A 26,517-nucleotide genomic window follows, 5' to 3' on the forward strand; every position below is an offset into this window, starting at 1 on the left:
ACAAAAGCTACTGATCCTCACCCCTGAAATACGACTGCCACACATTCTTTTGACTTTGGTTCCCAGAGGCTTACAGGACCCCTGAAACCACGTGGGACAATGCAGGAGTCCGTGGGTTCAGGCTAAGAACCCAAGATACATGGAAACAGATTTCCAATTTCAAAACTCTCGAGAAAAGATTAACTAATTTTCTTTTTTCAAAATAAAAAGGGATCTTCACACTTCATATAAACATGAGTTCATCCTAAAATAGTCATTCAATATCAAAGTCTAAAAAGAAAAGGAAAATCACCCATAATCCTGTCACCCAGAGAAACTCACGTGTACCTTTCAGTGTATGTGAGCAGCCGTGTGTCTTGCAGAGGTTACACTTGTGCCTCCACCCCTGCTCTGGTGGGGATGGTGACAGAGTCACTAAGGCCCAAGGATATTGTTCTCCCTCTCCCAAGAGGAACAAATTAATGTCCCCTGTGTGTCAAAGGTCTGCAAGCCATTGAGCCACCAACCCCACCAAGCGTGAAGGTGGCCTGGTCATCTGCCTTGTGTACAGGGAGAAAGGGCAACCAGGTGAGGGGTGACCTTGGGATGCCACATCCAAGAAAGAGACGACGTGGCCAAGGGTAAGGCCTGCGCCCTCGGGTATCTGGACGTCCCCCACAAGCCACCCACCCTCTGGTAGGCACCTGGGGCTGGGGAGAGGCAGACCCCTGGGCAGCAGGGTCCAGCCCCTCAGGTGACACAGAGAAAGAAAAGGGCAGGGAGAGGCAAGAGGCGACGCCAGAGCTGGAACCAGAGGAATCACAGTGCGGGGGCCTGCTGCACGGCCGACCCCTCATTCTCTGCTGCCCCTGGGCAGCCGCTGTCCTGGGCCCTAGCGAGGCACCAAGCACCACCTGCTGTGTGCGCGGCGGCCGCACTGGCCTCCCATTGAATGGTGAGTCGGCCCCAGGGCTCTCTCCTGGGTGCCCACCTGACCTCACCCTCTCGCATGGGATTTGGATTCTGACTTTGCTTCCTCTTCTCTGTCCCCTTCCGTAAGGTGGGGCTGCTATTAAGATCACCACTCACTTCATTCCAAGGTGGACTTCCACCTTTTAATGTCATGGGTGTGGGGCAGGAGCCCTGTTGCCAGGACAACAGGGCGGGGGCCTGCGCTGGTGAGCTCCGCTGGCACACCCTCCGCCTGGTCAAACTCCAGCCGCGGCCTTGGCTCATCTCCCCTGGTGGTTACGGCAACTTAAACATCTGTGGTTTTCGCTCCTATTTTGTCTGTCTCTTCACTGGGTCTTGGCAATCTACAGGTATTCTCCTGAACGCACTGACTACTTTCACTAACACTTTCTATTTTTACTAACCAGCCCTGATGGCAGTTTCCTCTCCTCTAAAGTGAGGAATCAGCACTGCTGACTCAACACACACACACACACACACACACACACACACACTCCTATATAAAAGTACCATATGGACTTGCATTTAATATATTATGGACAACCTTCCAAGTCAGTGTGTAATCATGGTGTGATGGAGTATTTACTCTTGCACGCTTTGTTTGCCTTCCCCTCTGTTTCCTATTAAACATCTTTAAACATACATCTCTATCCCATCATATAATTATTCTTGATGAGAACTTCTCTAAGATGAGAAACTATAGATAAGGAAAGAAGGGAAGGAGGGAGGAGGGGAAAGAGAGAGAGAGAAGGGGGTGAAATGACATGATCCCCACCCTGGAAGAAAACTAGAGATGAGCCACAGACATAAACGTTTAGCCTGCAGAAGAACCTGCTGCATGACACTCTCACCTCCCTCCAATGCAACTACAACATGAGCTTAAGAAATTGTAATGAAAGTTTAATTGCCAGATTTAATTCTGTTACTCATCGATAGACTTTTTTTTTCACCCACAGACATTTAATTCTATGTGGTAGCTGGACATTAAAATATTCAGAGGAAAATCAAAATTAAAACTCTCAGAAATCAAGTAGAAAAAACCTTCAAGAAAAGGATCAAAATTAATTTAAAAAATTAAATGTAAAACTTTAGTCATGATGACGAGATGGAGATATGACAGAATTCTTAGATTAAAAATGTAAACCCTCATTTTCAATTCATCACACTTTTTATCCCTAGCTCACCAAAATAAAAGCTCAGGGGGAAACCCACTGGTGCTTTTGGAATAGAGTATATGGTACCTTAGACCCTTGGCTTGCATTCCCAAACCATGTGAACATACTAAGATCTTCCTGAACACCCAAATTCATACATTTCACTATGACACATGCTATTCTCCATAAAATGTACACAGGACAAAGAACAGAGGATAACAAAGTCCCCTGGCTGGGTGGCAGGACCTGGCTTGCTCAGCAGTTGAGTAGCTCATTTTCAGATATTTTTAACCAATATGTGCCTCAGCAGAATCACTACCACCATATACCACATGCCTTCAGGGGTCCCTACAAGCAGTTGAAACTACAAATGCTCATAACCATCTACAAAGAGTGGGCCAAAGCTGAGGAAGCAAGGGTCTGCATAACCAAGGCAGGTGTCAAAACACCTTGGCCCAGGCCAGGCATAGTGGCTCATGCCTATAATCCCAGCACTATGGGAGGCCAGGGCGGGAAGACTGCTGAGGCCAGGAGTTCAAGACCAGCCTGAGCAACATAAAGAGACACCTCTCTACAAAAAATAAAAAAATTAGCCAGGCATGGTGGTGTGCAAGTGTAGTCTCAGCTACTCAGGAGGCTGAGGCAGGAGGATGGCTTGAGCCCAGGAGTTCAAGGCAGCAGTGAATTATCATCCTGCCACTGCACTCCAGCCTGGGTGACACAGTGAAACCCTGTCTTTTACAAACAATACAAACGTAACAAGACACCCTGGCTCCTTCCAGGGCTCCACGCTTGCCTACTCAGAGGCAATGTCACTTTAATGCACACACTGTTCTACCAAGCCTTGTTATTCTCTTTCCCGATGAACATCAGACCTACCACAGCACATAAAATGGGAGGGGTATGGGGCAGGCTCCCTGGTGCCCGCACAGACCACACCTGTCGATGGGGCCCCCTGACTGCTCCTGCTCTGCCTCTTTTCCACTGTCTCGTGGCCTCTCTTCCATTGTCTTGTGGCCTCTCTTCTACTGTCTGCCCAGAATTGCATCTTTGGTCTCTTCTCTCTCCCTCTGCCCCATGGGGCACAGGCTCAGGAGCTGACAGGGACTAGGCAGGTGGCAACAGGGCAAGCACACACCCCCCTGAGGAGGGCAGCCCCTGCTCAGCTACTCAGCTCCCGCCAACTGTCCCACAAGGGACTGTGGGACTCTGCTTGTGGAAAGTCTGATTTTTAAAGAGGAGCTGGAAGTTTATATGAAATTGCCTAGTTTAAAAACATTGGTAAATAAATTAAAAAATCTAAAAACACCGATTGGGCCAAATAAAACAACTTCACGGGCTGTTTGGTCTGGAGCGGATTCCACATGCTCCAAGGAGACCTGGTCTTCCCGAAGCCAGGGCTTCACCAACAGTGAGCACAAAGTAGCCTACGAGTGCCTCCCGGCAGGGTCTGTCTCAGGCCTCAGACCCCGAGGTCTACTCTCAGGCAGGACACTGCACCCACAGGCCCCTGCGGACCTTCATGACCCCCATGCCCCTCACGGACACCCCCATCCCACTCCCCCTCCTGCTCTGTCCCCAGCTCGTCCTGCGGCCTGGCCCTGTCCCCTGCTCTTCTTGCTCTGAGCCCTCTCGCTTCAGACCCAGGGAACCACCAGCCCTGCCTGGTTCACCTTCCAGTCTGTTCTGGGCATTTCCTGCAGCCTTCAGCAGACTTACCCCAGATGGAGAGGAGACGTTTATGTGAATGAATGCAGGCAAGAAGGCAGCAACTACTGAAGTACCCGAGCCATACTCCTGGGTGCCACAGAAGAGTCCCCCCATCATCCTGGCCCCACAACACCAACCAGCTATAAAGTCCCACAGCATCCCCATGACATCTCTTGGCTTTGCTTCTTCCTTTCAGGGCCAATTCCTTCACCTGGGCCACCCTCAGCTTTTAACTGGATGAGCAAAAAGGCCTCTGAGTCGCCTCTCAGCCTCATCCTTTCACCAGCCTTGGGACCGGCAGTTCTCAGATCTTGTGTACATTAAACACATCCAGGGAGCTTGCTAAGGGTTCCGCTCCTACTGAGATTCTGATTCTGTATGGAGGGGCACAATCTGCTCTTTATTTGTTTTTGGCACATGCATGTTTAACAAGCTGGCCAGGTGATTGTGATCAAGGTGCCCAGGAAACCAGTGTAATGGACTATGGCTTTTCCAAGACACAAGTCTGATGGCACCTTCCCTCCTTCAATGGCTACCCAAAGCCTTCAGGATGTAACGTGGTGATGGGAAGTGGCCCCTGGCCATTGGTCCATCTTCACACTACATACAGGTGGCCAATTTGGGCCGTGTTCTCACTCCCTCCGCCTTGGCATACCCACCTCCACCTGCCAGGAATGCCCTTCCCAACTTCCTCCTGGATCTAATCCTACTCTTCATCAGAGATGAACACAGATGTCACCTCCTCCGGGGAGTTTTCCCTGACTCCCAGCCTGGACTGGATTCTTGTCCTCTATCCTGCCATAAGTGATCTCTCATTCATTTGATTTCACAAACACACATGCAGTGATTACTATGTTCCAGGCCCTGTTCCAGGTGCACTGAATCCTGTACTAACCCTATGAAATAGGAAGCATCATTGCCTTCATCTTGCAGATGAGAAAACTGAGGCACAGAGAAGATAAATACCTTGCCTGAGGTCACACAGCTGGTAAATGGCAGGCCAGGGACTCGACTCTGGCAGCCTGGCTCCAGACTCCACGTTCTTTCCCACCCTGTGGCACTGCCGCCTCTTACCTGCCCAAGCGCACCACCACAGCGTTCCCAGTGGCTGCCCGTGATTCTCCTCCGAGGACGGAAGGCTCCCTGCGGCCCTCGAGGGACTAAACTCCCAGCCCAGGCTCTGACCCATGGTGGAAATGCAAGGAACCTTCGCTCAAAAACAAAGTTGCACATACTCATGGCACTAGATTGACAAGGAAAGATAAAATTCACAAACCCTCAGAATTTAAAGAGACTTTAAATGGGATCAGGCCCAATGACCTGTCCAATAACTCTATTCTTCAGAGAGTGACCCTCCAGAGCCTGCAGACTCCCGTGACGGAAAACAAGCCACCCATTCCAACCCTGCGTGACACTGCTAGGAAGTTCCACCCTGCCCTTAACTGAAATGTGTCACCATGGTCACCCAGGCCATGCAGGCGAGGTCCCGCTCCTCTTGCAGAGAAGGCTCTTGAGACACTGAAGACAACCCCAGCTTTCACTTCTGTAGGTGAACCCTCCTCTCTTGCAAACGGGAATCTGAGTCTCCAGCTCACCGTCAACATGTCCCACTGAGCCCACTGTGGTCAGAGTCCTGCCCAGGAGGGTGGCCCAGATATGGGCACCATGTGCTCAGTATAAGTTAACCCTCATCATGGCCAGTGTTCTCTGATTAAAAACAAATACATGCATGATCTATTTCAAAAGCTTCCCTCTGCCAAATAGCTGAAGGAACATCCGCTCTGGCAACCTTTTGGTTAAGCCCTGGTTTCTGATGACGGTGCATTATTTGGAGCTCTGTACTGGTTTGCTTAAAAGATTTGTGTTGGCTTTGCTTCCCCAAGCCAAGTGTTTTCCCATAAAGTTCTGTTCTCACACCAACCTTGCAAAGCAGCAAAAATTAACTCTATTTTACAGAAGAGGATGCAGGGCACATGGCTGCTGGGCGGGGAAGCTGACATTCCAACCCAAAGCTATGATGGTTCCAGAGCCTGCCTGCTCCCGTCACGCCGCCATCTTGGGAATGACGGTTGGAACGTGGAGAAATGAGCACAAAATGAGCACCAAGGCAATGCTGGGTTAAAGCAGGGGAGGGGATGATTACAAATGAGCAGAAAAAGTAGAAGCATAACTCATGATTCATAAGCCTTCGCATCCTGACGGTCTTTCCTTGTGCTAAAGGAATCCTTCAATTTGAAAAGTTATTTTTCCACTTGTGTGTATTTTAACTATAGCACCTAAAAAACATGTCTTACTTGTTACCTCCTACAATTCAAATAACAGGAATTTCAGAATGTTCCCACGTCCAAACTCAAAACATCAAGGACTTGAAAACACACAATGAATGATTTTTACTAAGGACTATTAGCATATAGCAAGTCATTAGTACTATTTAAGATGAACACATTTTGAGAAACTATGGGTCGTATCTTTGGGCTAGTCAAGTGAAGCAGTGGGAGTGGAGAAGGAACAAAGGAATCCGTAACTGGTTGTGATCAATTAGCTGTACACACCACTGCATTCGGACCAGCCAGTATCTTAATCTTTTCTGTATTCCTTCTCTAAATACCTCCACCCAAACAGTGCAGAAAAATGTCAAACACACATAAGCACTTAAAAAATATATGTGGGTTTGTTACGTACTTTCTGTACCCAGAGGAAGAAATGCTTATTTAAAAAATCTGATTTTTGAATAATAAGCTGGGTATTATCTTTTTCATATTCAAAACATCAGAAGAAGAAAACTACTAAAAAGACAAAATCTACAATCATTTCAGCAAACAAAACTATACTGGTTACTGAAAGTGTGAGAAAACCAACTTATATTTGGTTGCCTCAAATATATTACTTAAAATTAGTTTATGTGCTAATTTGGCATTCCAAAATTAGTCAAAAGAAATGGCAAAGAAAAAGTCCATATATTTTAGGGTAAGAATGACAACATAACTGCTACTTAAGCATAAACCTTTGCGTTACGAATTAGCACAGTTTCTTACACCATAATCATAAGCAACCAATAAAGCAATTAAATAAATGAAGCAATTAAACCCCATTTCTGTAGAAATCCTAAAGTTCCAGTTTACCTATAAGTAGAAGAGCAGTAAGAACGTCCATATCTTAATATCTTTCCGGACTCCAGTGTATCCAAGAATAAAGAGCTCAGACCCAGCCAGGCTAATTTACTCTGCAAAATTTTCCTTAAAAAAGTATGGCTGCAAATTGGCTCTCCTAAAACAGAAGGTACTTTCAGAAGAGTTATATAAGCAAAACACACAGGCCAATTCAGTGACGTGGAAACCAGCTCATGCAAGAGAAACGCCGCAAACACAAATAACCCACATTCATGTCTCAGAACCTGTCAGCTTCTCAGAATAAAATTCGGGGTTGAATGTAACATCCTACCTCTCCAACCAAAGGGTGGAAAATTTCTAATGAAAAGTTACAGACAATTAAACTACTGAAAGTCCTACCACACTTTTTGGAAAGGATTCCTATTTTACAGTTCATTAGGCATCTGGAATATTTTTAAACTTCTGATGCCCACCTTCTCCTGACCTCTTTTCCAATTCTGGAAGGACAAAATGAGTATTTTTAATTCTCTGTACTATTAGAAATAACCTGTCATATGCACCAGATGTGTGCATAAATATGTCGCAACTGGAGGTGAATCAGGGAAACTTGCCCAAAGCCTCCTTTCTTCAAAGCACCTATTCCCAACACCAAGTCTTTCCCATGTTCCTCTGTACACTCACAACATCCCACTCACTGAGCCACCTGCCCTTCTTTCCATCACTCACACTGTGACAGAAACACCACCTCCTCACAGAGCTGCCCTGGGCGCTGATGGGTACCACCTGCTTGTCTCCCACCCGTTAGGGCGAGGCAGGTGGCAGCAGAAACACAATTCCCAGCATCATACAGACGTTTTCTCAGCTTCAAGAACACAGTGACAGAAGGAAAGGGAATTCGGGTCTATTTGCTTTCCAGAGCAGGCATAGATGCACGCACTCAACAAACATTTATGAATGCGACTATGTGCTGGGCCGTGCTGGTTCCTGGGACATAGAGGGAAACAGGACACGGTCCCTGCTCTCAAAGAGCAGACAATCTCGTAGAAGGAAAAGACATAAGAACGGAAAAATACAATACTGCATGGTTAGTGACAGGAGGGGAACAGGTTCGGGGCATTCTGATATACATCAAAGAACCACCAAGCCCTCAGGGGCTCCTGGAAGGTTCTGGGGAGAAGAGCAGGGCTGAAAGGGAAAGGGGGGAAAGGGGAGGAGGAGGGCAGAGGACACCAGGATGGCAGCACAGAGAACAGGCTGGCACTCGTAGAGCACACCAAGCAGAGAGGGGTCACACAGGAGGGCAAGGGGCCTCCCAGAAGACCTGGGTCGCCACTGAGAGGTTGCAACCAACAAGGTCCCAGGGCCGGATCTGTGTTTGAGGACAGCCCCTCTCGGGGGACCTGTGGTATGCACAGATTTGGGGCACCGCCTGAGCACCAGGATCCCAGTGTGGGATGCTGGAAGGCAAGGTCAGCAGACCAGCTTCATCCGGGCACTCTTGCCTTCCCACAGGGATTTCCAAGGCGAAGCCCCTGCAGCCCAGGAAGCAAGCTTGATAATAGGTACCTGATCCCCACACCCTGCCCCAAACAACTGCAGCCCCACAGCTGACTGGACATAAAATGGACACCCAACCCTCAATGACCCCACCAGCCGGACAAACGCCACTGCTTGGTGTGGCTCAGCGCAAAAGTCAAGCTGGGCCACTTGGCGTCTTCACCTGGGAAATCTGCGAGTAACCAGGCATTTTCGGATCCACGCACAGGTCAAAAGAGCACACCCTGAACGCTGCTCGGTGGTTTAGGGCCCCTGCTTGCAACTACACACCGTGATCGCCAATGACAGAAAGACTCAGTTGTTTTCAACCTATTTGTTCATTTAAAAATCAAGGCTTTGGGGCCTCCTTGTTTCCCACAAACCCAGGCCCTCTGTTTCAGAAGGAAACCAGCTAACCGCCCACGCCCTGGTGACACCCGCTCTACTCACAGAACTGCAAGCTGAGGCTCAGGAAGGCCAGCAGCGCAGCCAGGGCCAGCAGCAGCAAGAAGCGGTTGCGGAAAAGCATTATTATGGTTCTACTTTCTCTTCATGGTTTCACCTCAAATCGGGAACACGTCCTGTGAATGAAGCAGAGGCAATAAACAAAGTGTTCAGAGGTGGAGAACCAAGTTGGTCAACTGAAAATAATCCGATTAGCCCAGTCCCCTGGCAGGGAGACATGAATCTCGAGCTGGAGAACAATAGCGCGCTCTATGATTAGCCTTTGTCCCCAAAGGAGCCTGAGTGAGAGTGAGAACGCTCCCTTCGAGTGAACGAGAGGAAACCAGTTCATGAATGCCTCGCTTATCTGACATTAACCGCGAGTGAGATATTTCACAGACATGACCTTTCCAAAGAAAAATGTAAAGGGTGTTTATTGAGCATTTACGACGCGCCGCACAATGAAGGAAGTCGTCACGCAGAGCAGCTTGCCACGGTATGACCTCCAGCCTTTAAATCTATAACTTTTTTGATGAACATTCTGCTAAGATGGCCTTGGTCTTCTTTAATTGTAATTGCTAATCTGAACATCAGTCATTGCAACGTGTCCCACAGTGATGCTTTTAGGGACGTCTTGGGTGTGCAGCAGGATCTGTTCCTACTAACCAGCCCCTCCGCTAATTACAGACCTCCCTCCATCCTGGACCACTGGGTGTGCCTAGTTCAGGGGCACCCGGGGGTCCTCCTGAAGCCCCACTCCACTCATTTGAAATTCCTCTAGCCACAGTAGAACTGTGCAAAAGGACTTAAAAAAAGAAAAAAAAAAAAAAAGCTGAATGAGGCCCCAAATGTCCCTTCTGTGAAAAAAGTGAATGGCTACTATTGATGTTACATTATCAGTTTTAGAAATCAAGTTTATTTCCTGGTTCTCACTGGGATTTTAAAAAGAATTTAAAAACACAGTCTCTCTAGAAAAGGTTCTAAACCTACAGTAAGACTGTAACAGTAATTTCAAACCTGAACTTTTCCCCCTTCAAATAGAATCTCCTTCAGAGATCTGATAGCCAAAATCAGATAAAAGCTCATCTGCTAATGTGGTGAAGGTTGCATCAGTATATAAAAGCCATTAAGTTGCACACTTGGTAGAATATATAGCATGTGAATTATATCTGAAAAGCCTATTTTTTAAAAAAGCAGATATGCTAGGAATGAAGCAGGGGCCAGAGCCCTGGAGCCCCTTCCTTCCCACCCCCTCCCCAAGGGCCCTGCCGGGGATTTTGAAAACCACTCCTTTAAGGGACCTGTCAGATGTTCTACCAAAAAAAGAACATTTACTAAAAGATTGACAAAAATCTACTTGCATCTCACAATTGAACTTGTATGTCCAGCAACTGGTATCTGTGTTAACAAACAGACCCCAATTTTACACCTCCCAATGTAAAGTGCTTCTGTCCAACCCTAACCAAGAGTGGGGCCCAGTACCCCAAGCTGAGTACTGCACAATGACGTGTTCTTGTTCACATCCCTCCCTCTGCAGCTCTGGCTCACAACCTTGCCTTCAGGCCTCACTCTGGGCCTGGGAAGCTACCACACCATCCCCAGGAATCATCCACCCCTGACTTCTGAGGCCATGTGGTGTCTCTTGCTTCCTTGGAGGCCAGAGTAGCCTGTTGGTTGCTCTGCATTTGCATGTAAGAGGCCAGGTCTTTCTACCACTGCTGGCCTAGGTCTGGCCCTTCAACTACTCCCTGCTTCCAACCTCCTGGGGACTTCCCACCTCCCAGACTGGCAGGACAGGCCACTAGAACAACTAAGTATGTCTCCTATGGTTTTACCTGACACTGCCTTTTCATATGGGGATTAACCACAGTATGGTTCAGAGTTGACTTCAGGTGGGCATTTGGTAGAAACAATCGCTGCTTGCTAAGTTACACCTCCAGCTTACAGCAGGGTAGACTTGTTGCAGTTAGGGCCCCCAGTTTGTTCATGCCTTTCCATATTCATGGCCTTATGTAGTCTCTTCCCACAATGACTCTCAGCTAGGCCAAGGATTTGTTCTGGCCAATGAGATAATAGCAGATGGGTTGCAGCCAGAGGTTGGAAAAGTACTGATGCAGTGGGCTTTGTCCTCCTCTGCTACTTTTGCAACACTGAGACCACCACGTGAAGACCCCAGGCTAGTCTGCTGGAGGAGGAGAGACCAGGTGGAGCCAAGGCAAGCAGTCCCTGCTGAGACTCTCTTCAAACAACCAGCCTGCCAATCGCCACACACATGAGGCTATCCTAGACCACCCGCCTCCAGCCAGGCCACCAAGAGATCCTATCAGCAGAGTCCGCCCCGACTAAAAGAGCTGCTTGGCCCATGCACAGGACTGGGAGCGAGTATAATGGTTGCGGTTTTAAGCCAATGAGTTTTGGGATCTTGATAGCAAGCACAAGCTAACTGATGCCATGGGGAGGAAATGCCTGGCATCTTCACCAGAAATTCTAAGCCAGGATCTGGATCTCCATATCCTCAGACACCACATGCAAATCTCCATCTTGTCTACATGCTTAAATATGCTGAGTGTTTTTTGGGAAAGGGGCTATATTTAGTCTAGATTTAAATATGTTGGGTTAACCAGATGGCTGGGATCATGTAACTGCCTTACTGCTTCTCGTCCTTGGGCCACTGGTATCTCTGCCTTTCTGTGGCTTTTCATTTGACAAGCAGTGGGAACACCCGCCGTTCCCCCATGGTATTCTCTGGGTTTCTGGCTCTCCCTTGACAGCCTGCAGCATGGCCAGAGTCCCAGGACTTCCTCCTGTGCTAGGGACCAGGCAGGTGTCACCACCGGCCCCTTAAACGCATGCCTTCTCTAGAGCCCATTTCACTGGAAAACTCAGAGATAAAGGTCATGCTTTCTTCTTACTTTTTAAAAATCGCTAAATAATGACAACAGCATCCAAAATTCACATGAATCTGAAAATGTTTCTTTGCAGCCGGAACCAGGCCCTCAAGGGACAGGGGTGTGTGCCTGTGTGGCCGTGTGTCCAACGTGGGAACCGGAGTGTGTGGTTCACTGTGGGTGTTTCTTCACGGGGACACTCCTGCAGTGGGAGAGAGTGAAAGGCACTGGAAAGCGGTGGGAAGCATGAGTCTCCAGAGACCGGCAGATGTGTGTTCAGTTCCCAGCTCTGCTGCTTATTTCCTGTGTGTCCCCCTGACAACTGACTGCCTTCACTTCTCTGAGTCGCAGGATCCTGATTTTCAAATCAGACTGGGGATAAAAGCCTGAAAGAGCAGGTGGCAGTGGGAACAAGCACCAGGACAGGCAGCGTACCCAGCACAGAGTCGCTACGCACTGTGGCTGACTCCCACGCTCTGGAGCAGCCACGCAGACCCCCACGCCATTATCTGAACACAAGGATCCCCCCTCCCCCCCCAACCCAAGCTGCTGCTTCTGTTCCACGCTGTGGTTCCTCTTCCAAATCCTGGCCACTCGCCACTTCCTTCCTCATGGGCTCATCCCTCCGTCAGGGCAGGTGGCCACGTTTGCAGCCACATTCATGGCTCCTCTACCACACGAGCTTCCTTGGGGCTGACTCAGCCGTTGAGTCCCGCCTTGCCCTAGGCTTTCCAGCCTGGAACATCTGCCTCAGCTTCTGCTGGGCCCCAGACCAGGAGGACAAGAATCACCAGCCCACTGGCTCTTTCTGGCTCCGTGGTCCAATCTCCAGCCACAGTTCTCCACACCTTTCGGCTTTTCCAGCCCCAGGTGGGAGGCTCCTGCAGCCACTCGAGAAGTCATGTAATCCCTAGGCTCCCTGCCTGCCATCTTCCCACAATTTTCACTCTGCAGGAGCTCTGCGCCTGCCCAGCCACCCATCAGACTCATATAAGTCATGCCAAGAACAGCCAGGACTCTCGGTCTGGAGCAGAAAGCCCACGAGGCCTGCTCACTCACAGCCACCAAAATAAAATTCACAGGAAGATTCACTGCTGTACTGGCAGGGGGAGGTGCTCTGGGATTACAGCTCCCCCATGTCCTGATCCCCCAAAATCTCTCAAATCCCATCACCTTCCATGGAAAAGATGATCTTGGCTCAATATGGCATCATGACCAAATCCAATTCCCATAAATACTTCTGTGGAAACAACTGTCGTATGTGAAAGCTGAACACGTAACAGTTACCACTCATCAGCTGTCTACCAGGCACGGCTTCCTCCCCTGTGCTAAACCCACAAATAAATTCTTACTCTGAATTCCTGATGAAACTGAAAAGGCAAAACAAAACAAACAAAACAGAAAACCCAGCTAACCCAATTCAACCTTACAATCAATCTGAGCAGTGAAAGAAAAGATTGTAGAATACAATTTTGAAAACAGTGCTAGTTAACAAGCAGTTCCCATTACATTATGATAAATACCATTTCTGAATTAAGAGGAAAAATGAACATGTCAAAGGCATTTTTACAAGCTACTGCTCTACCACCAGAGATTTCCAGAGCCCAAGCTCTGGCCTACTTTTTTTTTACCATGTAAGAACTGGAAATGCCACTTCTAGGGTCTCCTTCAAAGTGTACATAATTTAGAATAAACATGACCAAGACAGCTTGAAAGAAAATGTGCATTCAATTATCTTTCATTTGTGCAGTTAAAATGCCATTACCAGGAAAAGAAAGATGGTATTAAAGAAAATGCTTTAGATGTATTCTACACTTTGATTTTTTTTGGTCAGAAGTATCTTGGTCTAAGTAAATACAACATTATAATAATAATAATGATAAACCCTTCAAGGCCACAACTGTGAGCTAAATACGAATGAAGCAAAGGTAAAAGCTACATAATAATTCTCCCTCTCTAAGGTCACTTCAAAGTGGAGTTTAATTGCAAAATCAAAGATGCTTGGGTAAGAATAAACCAACCTTGAAGTCTGATGAAGATGGACAGATTCTAGAGCCGCCGGAAACCCCAGGCAGCAAGACGGGCACCTGGGATGGAGGGGCTGTGAGTTTGCAGCAGTTATTCACATTCCGGAGTCCTTCAGTTAATTTGCAGGCTCAGTTCTAAAAGTTGATGCTAGTTCCTTCGGTCAGTAAGTCACAGCCCATTCAAAATAACATTTTTCCCCAGAGCCAGTAAGTGTCAGGGACCATTCTAAGTGGTAAGGGCACAAGACATAGGATATAGTTGTTGCCATCTTGAAGCTCACAGCTGAAATGTACTAAAGTATTATGGGAGAAATGACACGAGACTTAGGATTAGCTTTAAAATCTTCCAGGGGGTGGGTATAACAAGCTTGAAGGGAATGGATGAAACAAGCCTGGCAAAATGCTGACAATAGTTGAAGCCGGGTGACAGGTTATGAGGGTTCATGACATCCATTGTCATATGTCTGAAGTTAAAGGATTTTTTTTATTGAAAAGTTTTTTTTAATTTTTTTTTAAAGAAGCTTAAGGTCTGGTCATAGAAGTAATGAGTAAATAGATCTAGGCCACATGCAACCATTCTGTCAGGAGGAGAGAGGAGACGACATCCAGGCTGGGACGTGGCAGGTAGGTTTCCTGGACGTGGCGACACAGGCATTCAGTCTTGCAGAGCAGACTGGAGGTGGTGCATCTGTGATTGTATTTTAGGAAAACAGAATGAACCAAAGGGACGGCATTAAGTCAGACTACACTGTTAATGGTGGCAGTGGGGTATGTAGTTGTCGTGAGTGAGAAGAGCCAGAGAAGAGGGTGGGTCATTCCAGGCACCTCCCCACAGCAGCACATGCGGTGAATCGTCGCGCCTGGGCAAAGCCGGCTGCCCAGAGGTCCCACAGGGGCTGAGCCACAGGGTCTCACTCCCTCTAACCAGGCCACCTGAGCCGTTGGCCCCTGGGAATCCTACATCCGTGGGACCATACAGCACACCACTGATTAGCACTCCTCCCTGGAGTGTCCTCTGGGCACAAAGCCAACTGATCTGCAAGTTGGAGCAGAAGGATGGGTTTAATGGCAGAAGCCATGCCAGCAAGCAGTGCCAGCTTAGGGACAGGCCCGCTTTGAGGACTGACCTCATTTTCTAGAGTCAGGGTTCTACCTCTTCCCAGCACCCAGCCTCCTTCAGGAATACTGGACAGGAGCAGGCGCAGAGGCCTCCTTGCCCGTCTCAGCAGGGACAACATCTTGAAGGATGCCTAGTAACCCTGAGGCGTGTCTTCCCTTGAACTTTCTGCACTTTGCCTCACTAGTGTCCTTCCCAGGCACCTCTCTCACCTGGGTACCCTCCTCCTGAAGAGCAATCTGTCTTCTACCCAAGGGTAGTGAGGGGTGATGTAACCCATGACACAGTCATGCCCAGATGTGACATGGAGTGGCAACAGTGACCTCCTGGCTTCAGAGGACCCAGGGAGGTGGGGGGGGGGTGCATTGATCAGTGCTGCAAATTGATCCTGGATAAAGGGTAGCGCTGAGCCCAGTGTCCTCTGCCCTGCTTTCGGGGCCTGCTGTGATCTGGCCACACCTCACAAACCCCATCTCGTTTCCCAGTCCTTCCCACAACAGGCAGTAAAGTGTATGGGCCCAGGGGCCAGTGGGCTAGGTCTGGGGCCTGCCCTAAGCCCCCCCCCCCCCCCGCAGTGAGCCACAGCTTCTTCACCTATGGGAACAATCACTGGGCCCATCTCACACGTTGTGTCAGGCTAATGGGGTTAATACCTGCAAGGCACGCAGCACAGTTCTCAGTTCCCAACAAGCTCTCAATAAATGCTTCCAGTGACTTCTCTGATGGTTTCAATACCCATCACCCACATGTGAGGTGCTTACCCTGCTTCTCCCTTGTCTTTGCTCCGTCTCTGCCCCACTCTGGAAATAGAAAGCGCCCTGCACCATGCCAGGGAAAGTCAGAGTTTGAAGAGGTTTTAAATATCAAATCTTAAACGTGGTTAAGTCCCTCTGGTGACGTGAAGAGAGGGCAGGACAGGTCAGAATTGGCACAGGAACCCGGGCTGCTCAGGGAGCCTGGCCCACATGGCTCAAACCCCACATTCACAGAGTGGGCCCAGCACTCGGCCTTTGTTGCCTTCTTCCTCTTCACTGTAGCAGACATACTATGTGGCAGACCCTTTGAACTGTCTCAAAGTGTCTAGTCTCTCCCTTAGGAACAGAACTCTCTGGGTTTTAGCTGGATACATGGTTATCCAGCTAAAGAGAATATTCCCCAGATTCCCTTGCAACTAGCTGTGGTCATGTGATCAAGTTCTGGCCAATGAGCTACAACTGGAAGTAATTTGGCAATTTCAGATCAAAAGAAGGCTGTTTGTCCCAGCCCACCCTGACCTTTCTTCCTGTCCCCGTTTATGCTCCAAAACACTGACATGATGGTGAGCTGGCCTTGATCAGGCAGATGCAAACAAAATGCTAGTGGATTGACAGAGAAGTGTCCTGCATGTCCCCAAGTGGCAAAGTCACCATTTCCTTGATTGCCTACCAGCTCAAATTGTTTGGGGAGAGAAAAATCACTCCACAAACTTTTTAAGCCATTGTTCACTTCACTTCTGTGAAAGCAGCCAAACCAATGCCCTACCTAGAACTTGTCACTTATCAGGCTGAATGTCACTGTTAGGTATCATATAAATGAGACACAGTGATGGTAACCTTTGTTCTTTTTGAACTTTATTTTTTGTTCTATCTTAAATAATTCATGTATCTATGCATGAATAGGCACACATGAATATGCATGGCTTGGCTGCAGGTAACAGAAAACCCTAGTGAAGGCAAAGAGACTCATGTCACATAACGAGTCATAGTGATAGGACAGCAGCCCCAGGGCTGGTTAATTCAGCAACTCAAAGGTTATCAACAGCAGCCAAAGTCTTTCCATCTCTGTGCTTTCTGCCATTCTCTGTGTTTGTCCTCCCCCTGGGCTGGCTTCTCTCATGGCCACAAGATGGCGGCCACACTCCCAGGCACCACAGCCGTGCTTGGCAAGGGACAGAGGCAGAAGGGATAATCCTGTACATCTCTACTGGCAGCAAGGAAGCCTTCCCCAGAAACTCCTCCCGTCTCACTGGCAGCAGTGTGCCACATGCTCATACCCAACCAATCACTGGCACTGAGAATGAACCTCAAGGATTGGGTGAGCCAATCAGGAGTCACCTCCTGACAGAGGCCCATGAAAGAAAGGAAAGGGTGGAGGCCTCAACAGAATTAGGGTTCTGTTCCGAACAAGGGAGCGAGGGTATTTCTCCAACAACCCACAATTGGAGGTTTGACAACACTCACAGTTATTCTAAAAAATTATTCTCAAACTCAGTCATCTGATGACAGAAGCAGATCTAGCAATCAAAGCACATACAGTTATAATTACATGTTTAAAAAACATCAGTTCAGATGTGTTCAGGTATAATTCGGCAGTGACAAACGGCAGAGCAGCAGCCTGCAGCCTACCCACTGTACATGTTCTTCTAATAGACCTTTTATTCCACATTTTATGTGTCTTTAAAATATGCAGCATGAATTATTTATCTACCAGTTCTTTCCAAAAAGGATTTGAGACTGATAATCTGAAGATTTAGTATTTTTAAATCCCTGAAATAGTAAAGATTTTTTGGTCTTCATTTGTGAACTACAAAGGAGAGAATCACTCTCTCTGAGGTTTTTTCCAGCTCTCTGAAGGATAAACTCGTCAAGGCAGCTGATCATTTCTCAGGGCCAGAACAGACTGAAATAACTAATTCATCAGGCCAAGATTTTCACTTTTATGTTCTCTTCAGTTATTTTTTCTGACATTTTGGAAGAAGCCTATGTTCTGTCCAACTTCTCTGCTTTGCTCTTTGTTAAGTTTTAGAAGTAGCTACAATCTGCAACTGGCATTCTTATTTTAGAATGTCAAGAGCAGTTATATGTACCTCAACAAAGAAAAGAGAACATGTAGTTGGAATGATTTATTCACCACAAAGTCACTTTAAAACTATAGCTGTTTTTAATTTTATTTTTTATTTTGCCAGCAAACGGTAGCACTTAAAAGTTTCTTAAAATGTCAAGGAAAGCACACAGGATTAAATCAACAGGCGGTAAAACTGGAATTGCAAGTGGCATATGATGAACGTTTGAGTGACAAAAGTCAAATTTTTAAAGGCAAAAAATGCTTACAAATTCCTGAGAATCACAGTTGCACAACGTGAATCAGGTAGCCCTGGAGGCACAGGCTGCGAAGGCCACATATGCTTTCCGAGCCTTGCATTTCTGTGCTGAAAATACTACACAGAAACAGGATGTTACTCTGGACAGATACATCCACAGAGCACTCATGCATGCCATTGCAAGGTGTTTCACCCGGTGAAGCCTTTTCAGGCTGGGAGCACATTCACTTACAGAATTTGTAAAACCCTGCACTTACTGCAGGACCGTTCTATTATTCAGCCATGACGAGGAGTGGGACACCAGAAACCCTGCAGATCGGTGTCACTGCCAGGGCCAGTTGGCAGGAACTCCATGCCCTTAAATTTTAGAAAACTGCTGCTTTGCTCAGTGGGAGGCCAGCAGCGCCAGCACAGAACGAGCCCTCCTGCCCATGGAGGTGGTCAAGCATGGGTACCCACCTGCTGGGGATGCTGTGGAGGGACTGATAAGGGTGACCTCTGGGAATCCTCCATGCACCGAGATCCAAGGATTCCCTGATTCAGATCCCAAAACAAGCTCTCAAAACTATTTTTTAGCTCCTTTTACTTACAAAGTGACCAGTAGAGCAAAAAGAGAGCTAAGAGCAGTCACACAGAATTGCAGGAAACTGAACAGCATCTAGTCCCAGCTCCTTGCCTATAAGGTAGGGAATAATACTCTTAAAAGTGCCCAATTCTTTGATTCCACTTAGGTTAAAGTTGTAATGAAACACAAGGCTCCGGGTCAATGGTACTTAAATGAGAAAGTTGGGGAAGCAATAGGGTAGCCATGAGTCTTATTCACTCTCTAGGTCCCACAACAAATTCAAGCTAAATGAGCAAGTACTCACTCCGTGTTATCATCATAAAATCGAGTCTCTACATTGAGTTTCTAGGTATGTCTGCTAAATAGGGCAAAAAGCTATCCTGTAATATGTATCCTGTTTCGGTATTCATCTTCCAAGGTCTGTTGAGTTACTGGTTGGGCGCTACTGTGTGTGCTTTGGGGATGTTTTGGACTGTTCAGTAACTAACTGTTGGTTGTAGGAAGCCGACTCTGTTCACCAACATTGTGAGAATTAACCACAGACTGCCACACCACTGATCGCGGTAAAGCTGACTCAATCAGGACGGAGAGCCATGCTTCCTCTCTTTAAGCTAGGAACACACCTGAAAGCCTTGTTTTGTAAAACAAAGCATTCTAACAGATTAATTTTAAAACATAATACAAAACCTTATTCTTCCAAGAAGGGCTGTTCTTCTGTTATCTTCCTGGGTAGGTAGTCATCAGATCTCTGGCCCTTTCACGGTTTCCCATAATGTCAACTGAACACTGCCCATGGCCTCCGAGGTCCCGCCTGCCTGTGTAGCCTCAATTCAAGCCCTTGCACTATGCCTCCCCCTGCCAGATACCTCTCATATCCACAGAAGAGCCTTGCTCCTTGGGGACTTGGGTCAGTTAGGCAGGTGCCTGAAATGCTAGTTACAGGGGTGTCACCTCCCCATAAAAAAGAACCTGAGATTCAGAAACCTATGGCTCTTGGAGCAGCTTGAGGCAGGGGAGGGGCATGCTGGAGCCACTACACAGGGCCATTAGACTACCCTCTCAGGAGGACTCTGGTGAATTGAGACAGGCAGCAGGTTTGAAGCCAACGCTGAAACGCTCAGGAATGCAGAGAATGAGAATGTGGCGGTTTCAAAGCAGGTCTGCAAATACTCTGTCATATCTCCCATGGAGATGGGTTTCTAAGTCCCCTGAGCAGACCGTGGGAACTGCCTCAATGAATAAAATGTGATAGAAATGATGCTGTATGACCTCCAAGGCCAGGTCAGAAAAATCCATGCAGATTCTACCTGGCTCGCTCTCTCCTGGGTCACTTGCTTTGGAACCCTGAAGCCACCATGCTAGAGAAACCATATGAGAGGCACTCAGAGACAGCCATGCCCAAGAAGCCCATCTGTTCTAACTCCCGCTGTTTGAGTCTTCCCAGCCCAGGCATCAGACACGGTGAGGGACAATTCCAGAGCAGTTCCTGCCTGAATAACCAGGTGAGACTCCCAAGTGGGAAACAGCCAGCTGGGGTTGTTTTAAGTAAGGTACCAAGTTGTAGGATGATTTGTGACACAGCAAAAGTGAGCTCCATGGGGCTAGGAACTTCTTCAGTCTTTCTCCCTACACTCATGTCTCCAGTGCCAAGAACAGTGCCTGGTCTAGAGCAGGTGGTATAAATATCTGTTGAATGAGTGAATGAACATATAAATGAAGAGATGAATGAACAGAGAGGCTCAGCACAGCACCAGCAATCCACCCTGTCTGCCTTCCTCCAGCATGCTGCCTCTCCTCTGCCCTCCCCCTTTCCTACCTGGCTGACTTCTCATTGCCCTGCGATCCCAGCTCAAAGATCACTTTCTCAGGGAAGCTGCCCTTGAACTCCCCTAGTGAGTTCAGCATCCTGTCTCACGCCCTGTATTTCTCCTTTGAGACACTTCTCAGGACTATCATTACATAATCAAATGACCATGCTGAAATTCCTGGCTGGCTGGCTGTCTCCTGGGATTGACCTAAGCCACGGGACAGGAGGGAGGGTGTCTGTCTCTTCACAAGTGTGTCACCAGTGCTGGACAAAGCCTGGCACAGAGCTGGCTGGCCGCATGTCAGAACATTTCTGAAAACTGGGAACATACAGCCAATCTCATCATTAGAAAGTGCTAATTCTTAGAGTTCTCTTTAATACTGAGCTGGAATTGGCTAACTGTTAGCCTATCCTCCGCCAAGCTTTCCAAACCCATTCACACCCTGGTCGTCCTCACCACATGACCCCAGGGGACCCTGGGGAGAGCAAGAATCTGAAGCCAGCGCCTGTGACTTGCCGGTTCGGTGCTGTTTCCATTACACCACACTAACTCCAGGGTGTTTCCGCTGCTGTTAAATAAATGCTCTGAAACCATCGCAATCCCTCTGTCCAAACAACAGCAAACAAAGCTGTGTACTTTTCACAGTGGAACGTATCAAATAGGTCAAGCTTCTTAACATTTAACATAGAGTATACAATGTTCATATATAAAAAGAGCTCGTGGTGATATTTCAGGGACCTCCCTGCCAAACACCTACAGGATGAACCCCTGAGCAAACATCTAATTCAAATTTGAATTTGGTTCCTATTTACTGGACAGTCCCTGTGCCAGTTCTCTGCAGGGGTGTTCCCTCTGCTTTCCTTTCTTTTCTACCAACGTGTCATTCCCAGGACCTTTGGAAATCAAGGACATAAATAAACTAAGATCAAAAACACTCCAGGTGATCTGCAATCATTCAGCAGGGCAGCAACCCTGAACAACTGAGCTTTTGAAGACAATGCAATGACCACAGAAAACGCCCCTGACCTAATGTGAAAGCAAAATACAGAACCAGGTACTGTACAACTCTTTTTAAAATATGTATATGTATACATATGTTTGGAAAATTGCGATGGAAAGAAAAACACATTTAAAAATGAGATGGCATTTCTCACTCTGCCAATTGGCAAAAAAAAAAAAGCTAAAAAATATCATTCATCTCTCTTGAACATTAGTCTCAAGGGGGATGAATTCTTTCATACACTATTGGTGAGAAGGTTCACTGGAATGGTATTTATAAAGGGAATGGTGGTCTCCATCAAAACGATAAACACATACACCTTCCCCCCCTAAATTTGTATTCTAGGTATCCATCCTACAAAAATGCCCACTCATGCATACAAAGCAGAACTAGGAGTTGTTATAAAAATTTGAAAACAACCGAAATGTTAGGGAAACGGCTGGAAAATTAGTTTGTTCACACAATGGAACACGATTCAGCCTTAAAAAAGAAAGAAGTGGGCTTAGGTGTGGAAGGACAAATCTCCAAGGAATAGTGCCAAGCTAAAAACAAAAGACAGAAAGCAAAAGTAGCAGCATAATAGATACAGTATAATCTCACTGAGATAAAACACGCATTTGCATATTTTCACATGTATATGTAAACTTACAGAAAAAGATCTGGCAGGAGACAGTCCCCAAATTAACAGTGGTCATTTCCCTCATGAAGTGAAAAGAATTTTCAATATCTACTCCTATATTTAATGCTTTGTTTTTATAACATGTGGTACACAACAAAAGAAGATTAGTAATGACAGAGGAAAATGCAATATAGGTAAGGCAAAAAGGCAAGCTATAGTATAGCATGTACTGTTTGATCTCAATTACGTTATAAGGAAGATATATTACAAAGACTGAGCTGAGTGGGGTGAGAGGGAGACTTTGTAATTGTATACACTTTAGAATTTTGATGTTGTGCTATTTAAAAAAAATACATTTAAATAACTGTTATTTTTTAAAGTGACAAAAAAGAAAAAAAAAGCACTGGAAAGAGAAAATATGCCCTAAATGTTAAGCGTGGTAATGATTACAAATGCAAGTAATTTTAATTTTCTTTAACACAAATGACTTGCAAGATGGGAGACTGGCTTACTCTTTAAGCAGATGATGGAATACTGGAAGGCTTATTATCTCACTTATATGTTTCTGTGCTTTCCAAATTTTCTTAAGCAAACATGTGTTACTATTAAAATCAGAAAAAAAAAGAATGCTGTAAAACTTATTTAAATTATTTTTAAACAATGGAGTTAAGCAAGATCTCACCAGGCACATGGTAAATTATATGATAAATACAAAGAGACCAGTGGTTTTGAAACTGTATCCTCTTTCAAAAGTCGACACAACATAGAACCTGATGTGGAATTCCGATAACAGGGGAGCTGCTCAGGTAACCTGGGAGAGGTCTTGTGCCCTACTTAGCAGTAGCCCCATCCACCTGCAAAACCCAGGGTTCCAGGAACACCATGAGAAAATGCACTGCACAGGCAGACGAAGGCTACAGGGGTCTGGGGGGTAGGAGGTGAGGGTCTTTTGTGCTGGGATGATCAGAGAGGGCTTCAGGAAGGAGGCAGAAACTGCGTTGAACTAAAAGGGCCGAGAGAAGGTCGGCAAGCGTGCCCCACGTGAGCAGGCATTCCCAGGAGAGACGTGTACAGTGGTTACAGGGCTGCAAGGCCCACCCCCCTGCATGGTTGATGACAGGCCTTATGCAGTGACTCATCAGGGAACAGGGTGGAGGACGGCAGGGGCTAGGCTAGGTTGCCGCAGGAGTAGGGAGCCCATGCAAGTTTCTGAGCACATGTCAGGGTGAAGCGTTCCTTTCAATGTGCCCCTGGGCAGGGGTGGGCAGCAGGCACAACCAGGATGAAGGTGATATTATAGAAACGTCACTCTCACGTTGCTGATGGATACATTCCTGTATATTCATCCCACCCCTGGGTTACAGCAAGGCGCTGGCAGCAAGGAGACACCCTCCAACCTCCTGGGCCCTGACACCTGGGGGCTTACCGCTCCTCATGGCACAACCTGTAGGTCCTGCCAAGATTGTGCTGTGCTCAGTCAAGACCATGAGGCCAGGCAGGCTCCAGCCCTCCCACAGTGCTAGGCTAGCAGTGACCCACATTCCAGGGGCAGTGGGGCTGGGGTCCCCAAGTCACAGCTCATGGTACCCCCCGGGACTGAGATCCAAGTCTTTTACTCTGTCAGTTAGAGGCTCCGGGAAGTTACTCCATCTCTCTGAGCTTCAGCTTCCTCACCTACAAATGGTGATTCATTCATTCATTCAACAAATATTTGCCGAGCATCTGCTCCATGCCGAGTACAGTTATAGAAGCTGGGGATTAGTAGTGACTAAATCAGTCCAAAATTCCTGCCCTGATGGAGTTTATATTCTAGTGGAATGTAACACGACCTCCTCCCTCATGGGGGAGGGGATCAGATGAAATCTACCCTGGGAAGCCGTTAAGATAGTAATGGTCCTTCTCCTTCTCAATATTATTTGCTTTCCCTCCAGGTCCTGGACCAAGAAGGCACCCAATAAACAGCAAGGGAGGGTCTCTGTCTATAGACTCAGATTAACCTACCTTGAAGCAAAGTGCTGTTCATTCAGCCCTTGGCTCAGACTAGCATGAAGGTTCATCTCTCTGTACCCCACCTCCCAGCACTTTCCAATCCCCCTAAATAAACAGGGCTGGGAGGGAGAATGAAGGCAGCTGACACCTTTGCTAAACCCTGGCTCAGCCCTCATTTCCTTAGGGAAAGAAAGCACAAAGCTACGGGAGCTGGTGAGAGCCATGGCTTTCTCAGGCAGTGCTAAAGTTACCTCCTTGGCCAGGGTCTGCCACCACGTGAGGTTTGTGAACACGTGAAGGAAAGCACACTAGCCTCCAGTGGGCCCCTGGAGATGACCCAGCCCCCCGATCAGGCCGGTCTGTGCCAAGGTGAGCCCTCACTTGGTGGATGTCAGGGTGAAACGTTCCTTCCAATGTGCCCCTGGGCGGGGTGGGCAGCAGGCACAACCAGGACACATTCTGAGTGAGTGGCCAGAAGTACTGGTGTGAGTTCAAGGGAGGAAAAAAAATCGTAAGCCAACTTTAGAAACTTGTCCTCAGGGTTCCAAGAAAGTGCCCCATCAAAAGTCTCCCTGGCAAGTATCTTGATACGTAATGACAGTTTTAGCTTTCCTCACCAACTACATGCTGGCGTTCTGGTGCCAGCCTCTATTTTTACAGCCTGAGTAATGCCTGGGCACAGGACTAGACAAGAATGAGAGACAGCGGGATGGGGCATGAGAGGTGAAGGCACAAGCGATGGAGCCCACGTCCTGCTCAGTCTCCAACAGCAGGGACCCTCAGAGCAGAGTCCCGGCAGCAGCCAAGCCCCCCTCAGGCTCTGGCCCCAACTCCTCTGCAGACCCACCCCCCTCACAGCCTGGCCATGGCTTCCACTGGGGCTTGGTCCTTTCCTGCCTTGTTCATGGCTGGAACCCCAGGCCCCGGAGCACAGCAGCACTGGATGAGTGAATGGCCACAGCATCCCACCCAACTCCGGCACAATGGACAACCCGCTCTTCCCTCAGAACCCTGAGTGCCCCTTTTCATAACTCAGTGTCTGTGCCCATTTTACTCTGGTGGCCAGATGCATTTTTTTTTGTTTTTGTTTTTGAGACAGAGTCTCACTCTGTTGCCCGCGCTAGAGTGAGTGCCGTGGCATCAGCCTAGCTCACAGCAACCTCAAACTCCTGGGCTCAAGCAATCCTTCTGCCTCAGCCTCCCAAGTAGCTGGGACTACAGGCATGTGCCACCATGCTTGGCTAATTTTTTTCTATATATTTTAGTTGGCCAATTAATTTCTTTCTATTTTTAGTAGAGACGGGGTCTTGCTCTCACTCAGGCCAGTTTCGAACTCCTAACCTTGAGTGATCCACCCACCTCGGCCTCCCAAAGTGCTAGGATTACAGGGGTGAGCCACCACGCCTGGCCTAGATGCATTCTTGATCCAGTTAGCTCCTGCTCATCCTTAAACTCAGCTCAAATGCCACCTCCCCCTGGAAGCCTTCCCTGCTCACAAGGTTGGGTGAGGCCCTCCAATATTGGGCAAGCACAGCCCCCAGGGCCTAGCCCCCCCCCACAATACTGATCAACACTACAGTCTCACATCAGCTTCCCTGCCCACTGGATGCAGGGCTGGGTGGACGCAGAGCAGGGTAAGCAGCTGGTGCACAAGAGGTGTGTGTGGGAAGGTGGGTGGGCAGGCAGGAAGGGCAGCAAGAAAAGCACTGTCGATGGAGAAGCCCGTCACAGACAGCTACAGCAAGCCGAACAAGAATCAAATACTAAAACCCAATAGATCAATGTATCGCATATCAATGTTTGCCAAGAAGAATTACCAGGAAGAGGTGGGAAATCACTTCCCAGTGAATTAGAGTAGGAATCAGAGGTCACTCTTTGCTGTGCCCTCTCTTCCCCTCCAGATGGGGGCTGGGGCGGGGGCTGGAGGGAAGCAGACACCTTGGGAGTCTAGGTGGGTGGGGGCGCTTGGCAGGCCCATGGCCAAGGAGCTCTCACAGGCTCCTCTGGCCTGGAGGGGCTGAAGGCCAGTTTTAGTAGAAATCACCTCTGAAATCACCTCCAATTGCTCAGCTGAGTCAACTAGGACGGATCCCACAAAACTGTTAAGAACATGCCCTGGGTCAAGAAAGAGGGATAATGAGAATCTCCCATTACTTTACTGAGCCATCTGGCCCAGCTTCTGAAGGTGGGAGCAGAAGCAGGGATGTAGAACAGATGATCTTTTGGGAATGAAGCCGACTTTTGCCTGGAGCCTTCCTACTACAGCATTTCCTTCTAAAGAAGACACCCCAGTTGCCCCTCGATATTCATTCCTTCTTCTTTGCTAAGAGAATCCTGACTTTGGCGGGGACAGTGTAGCAGAGACTGCCAGTTAATCATGAAAACCAGCCCTGCTCCCTCCTCGACACAGGGCTGGACCACATTTCCCAGCCTCCCTTGCAGAAGGTGTGGCAGAATGTCAGGGGCAGTAACTCGCCACCTCTGAGCCTGGCCCACAAAACCATCGCACACACCCTCCTC

General features: G+C 47.8%; 1 protein-coding gene across 1 annotated transcript in view; it reads right to left on the minus strand.

The window, feature by feature from the left end:
- PXYLP1 (2-phosphoxylose phosphatase 1) overlaps positions 1-26,517 on the minus strand; it is a 58,543-nt gene that overhangs the window by 23,472 nt on the left and 8,554 nt on the right. Inside the window, exon 2 of the mRNA XM_012762310.2 lies at positions 8,912-9,042. Coding sequence (XP_012617764.1) covers positions 8,912-8,990 — 79 coding nt within the window. The 5' untranslated portion in view covers positions 8,991-9,042. The remainder of the gene's footprint in view (positions 1-8,911; positions 9,043-26,517) is intronic.

Source organism: Microcebus murinus, chromosome 1, assembly GCF_040939455.1.
Source record: "Microcebus murinus isolate Inina chromosome 1, M.murinus_Inina_mat1.0, whole genome shotgun sequence".
Classification (NCBI taxonomy): Eukaryota; Metazoa; Chordata; class Mammalia; order Primates; family Cheirogaleidae; genus Microcebus; species Microcebus murinus.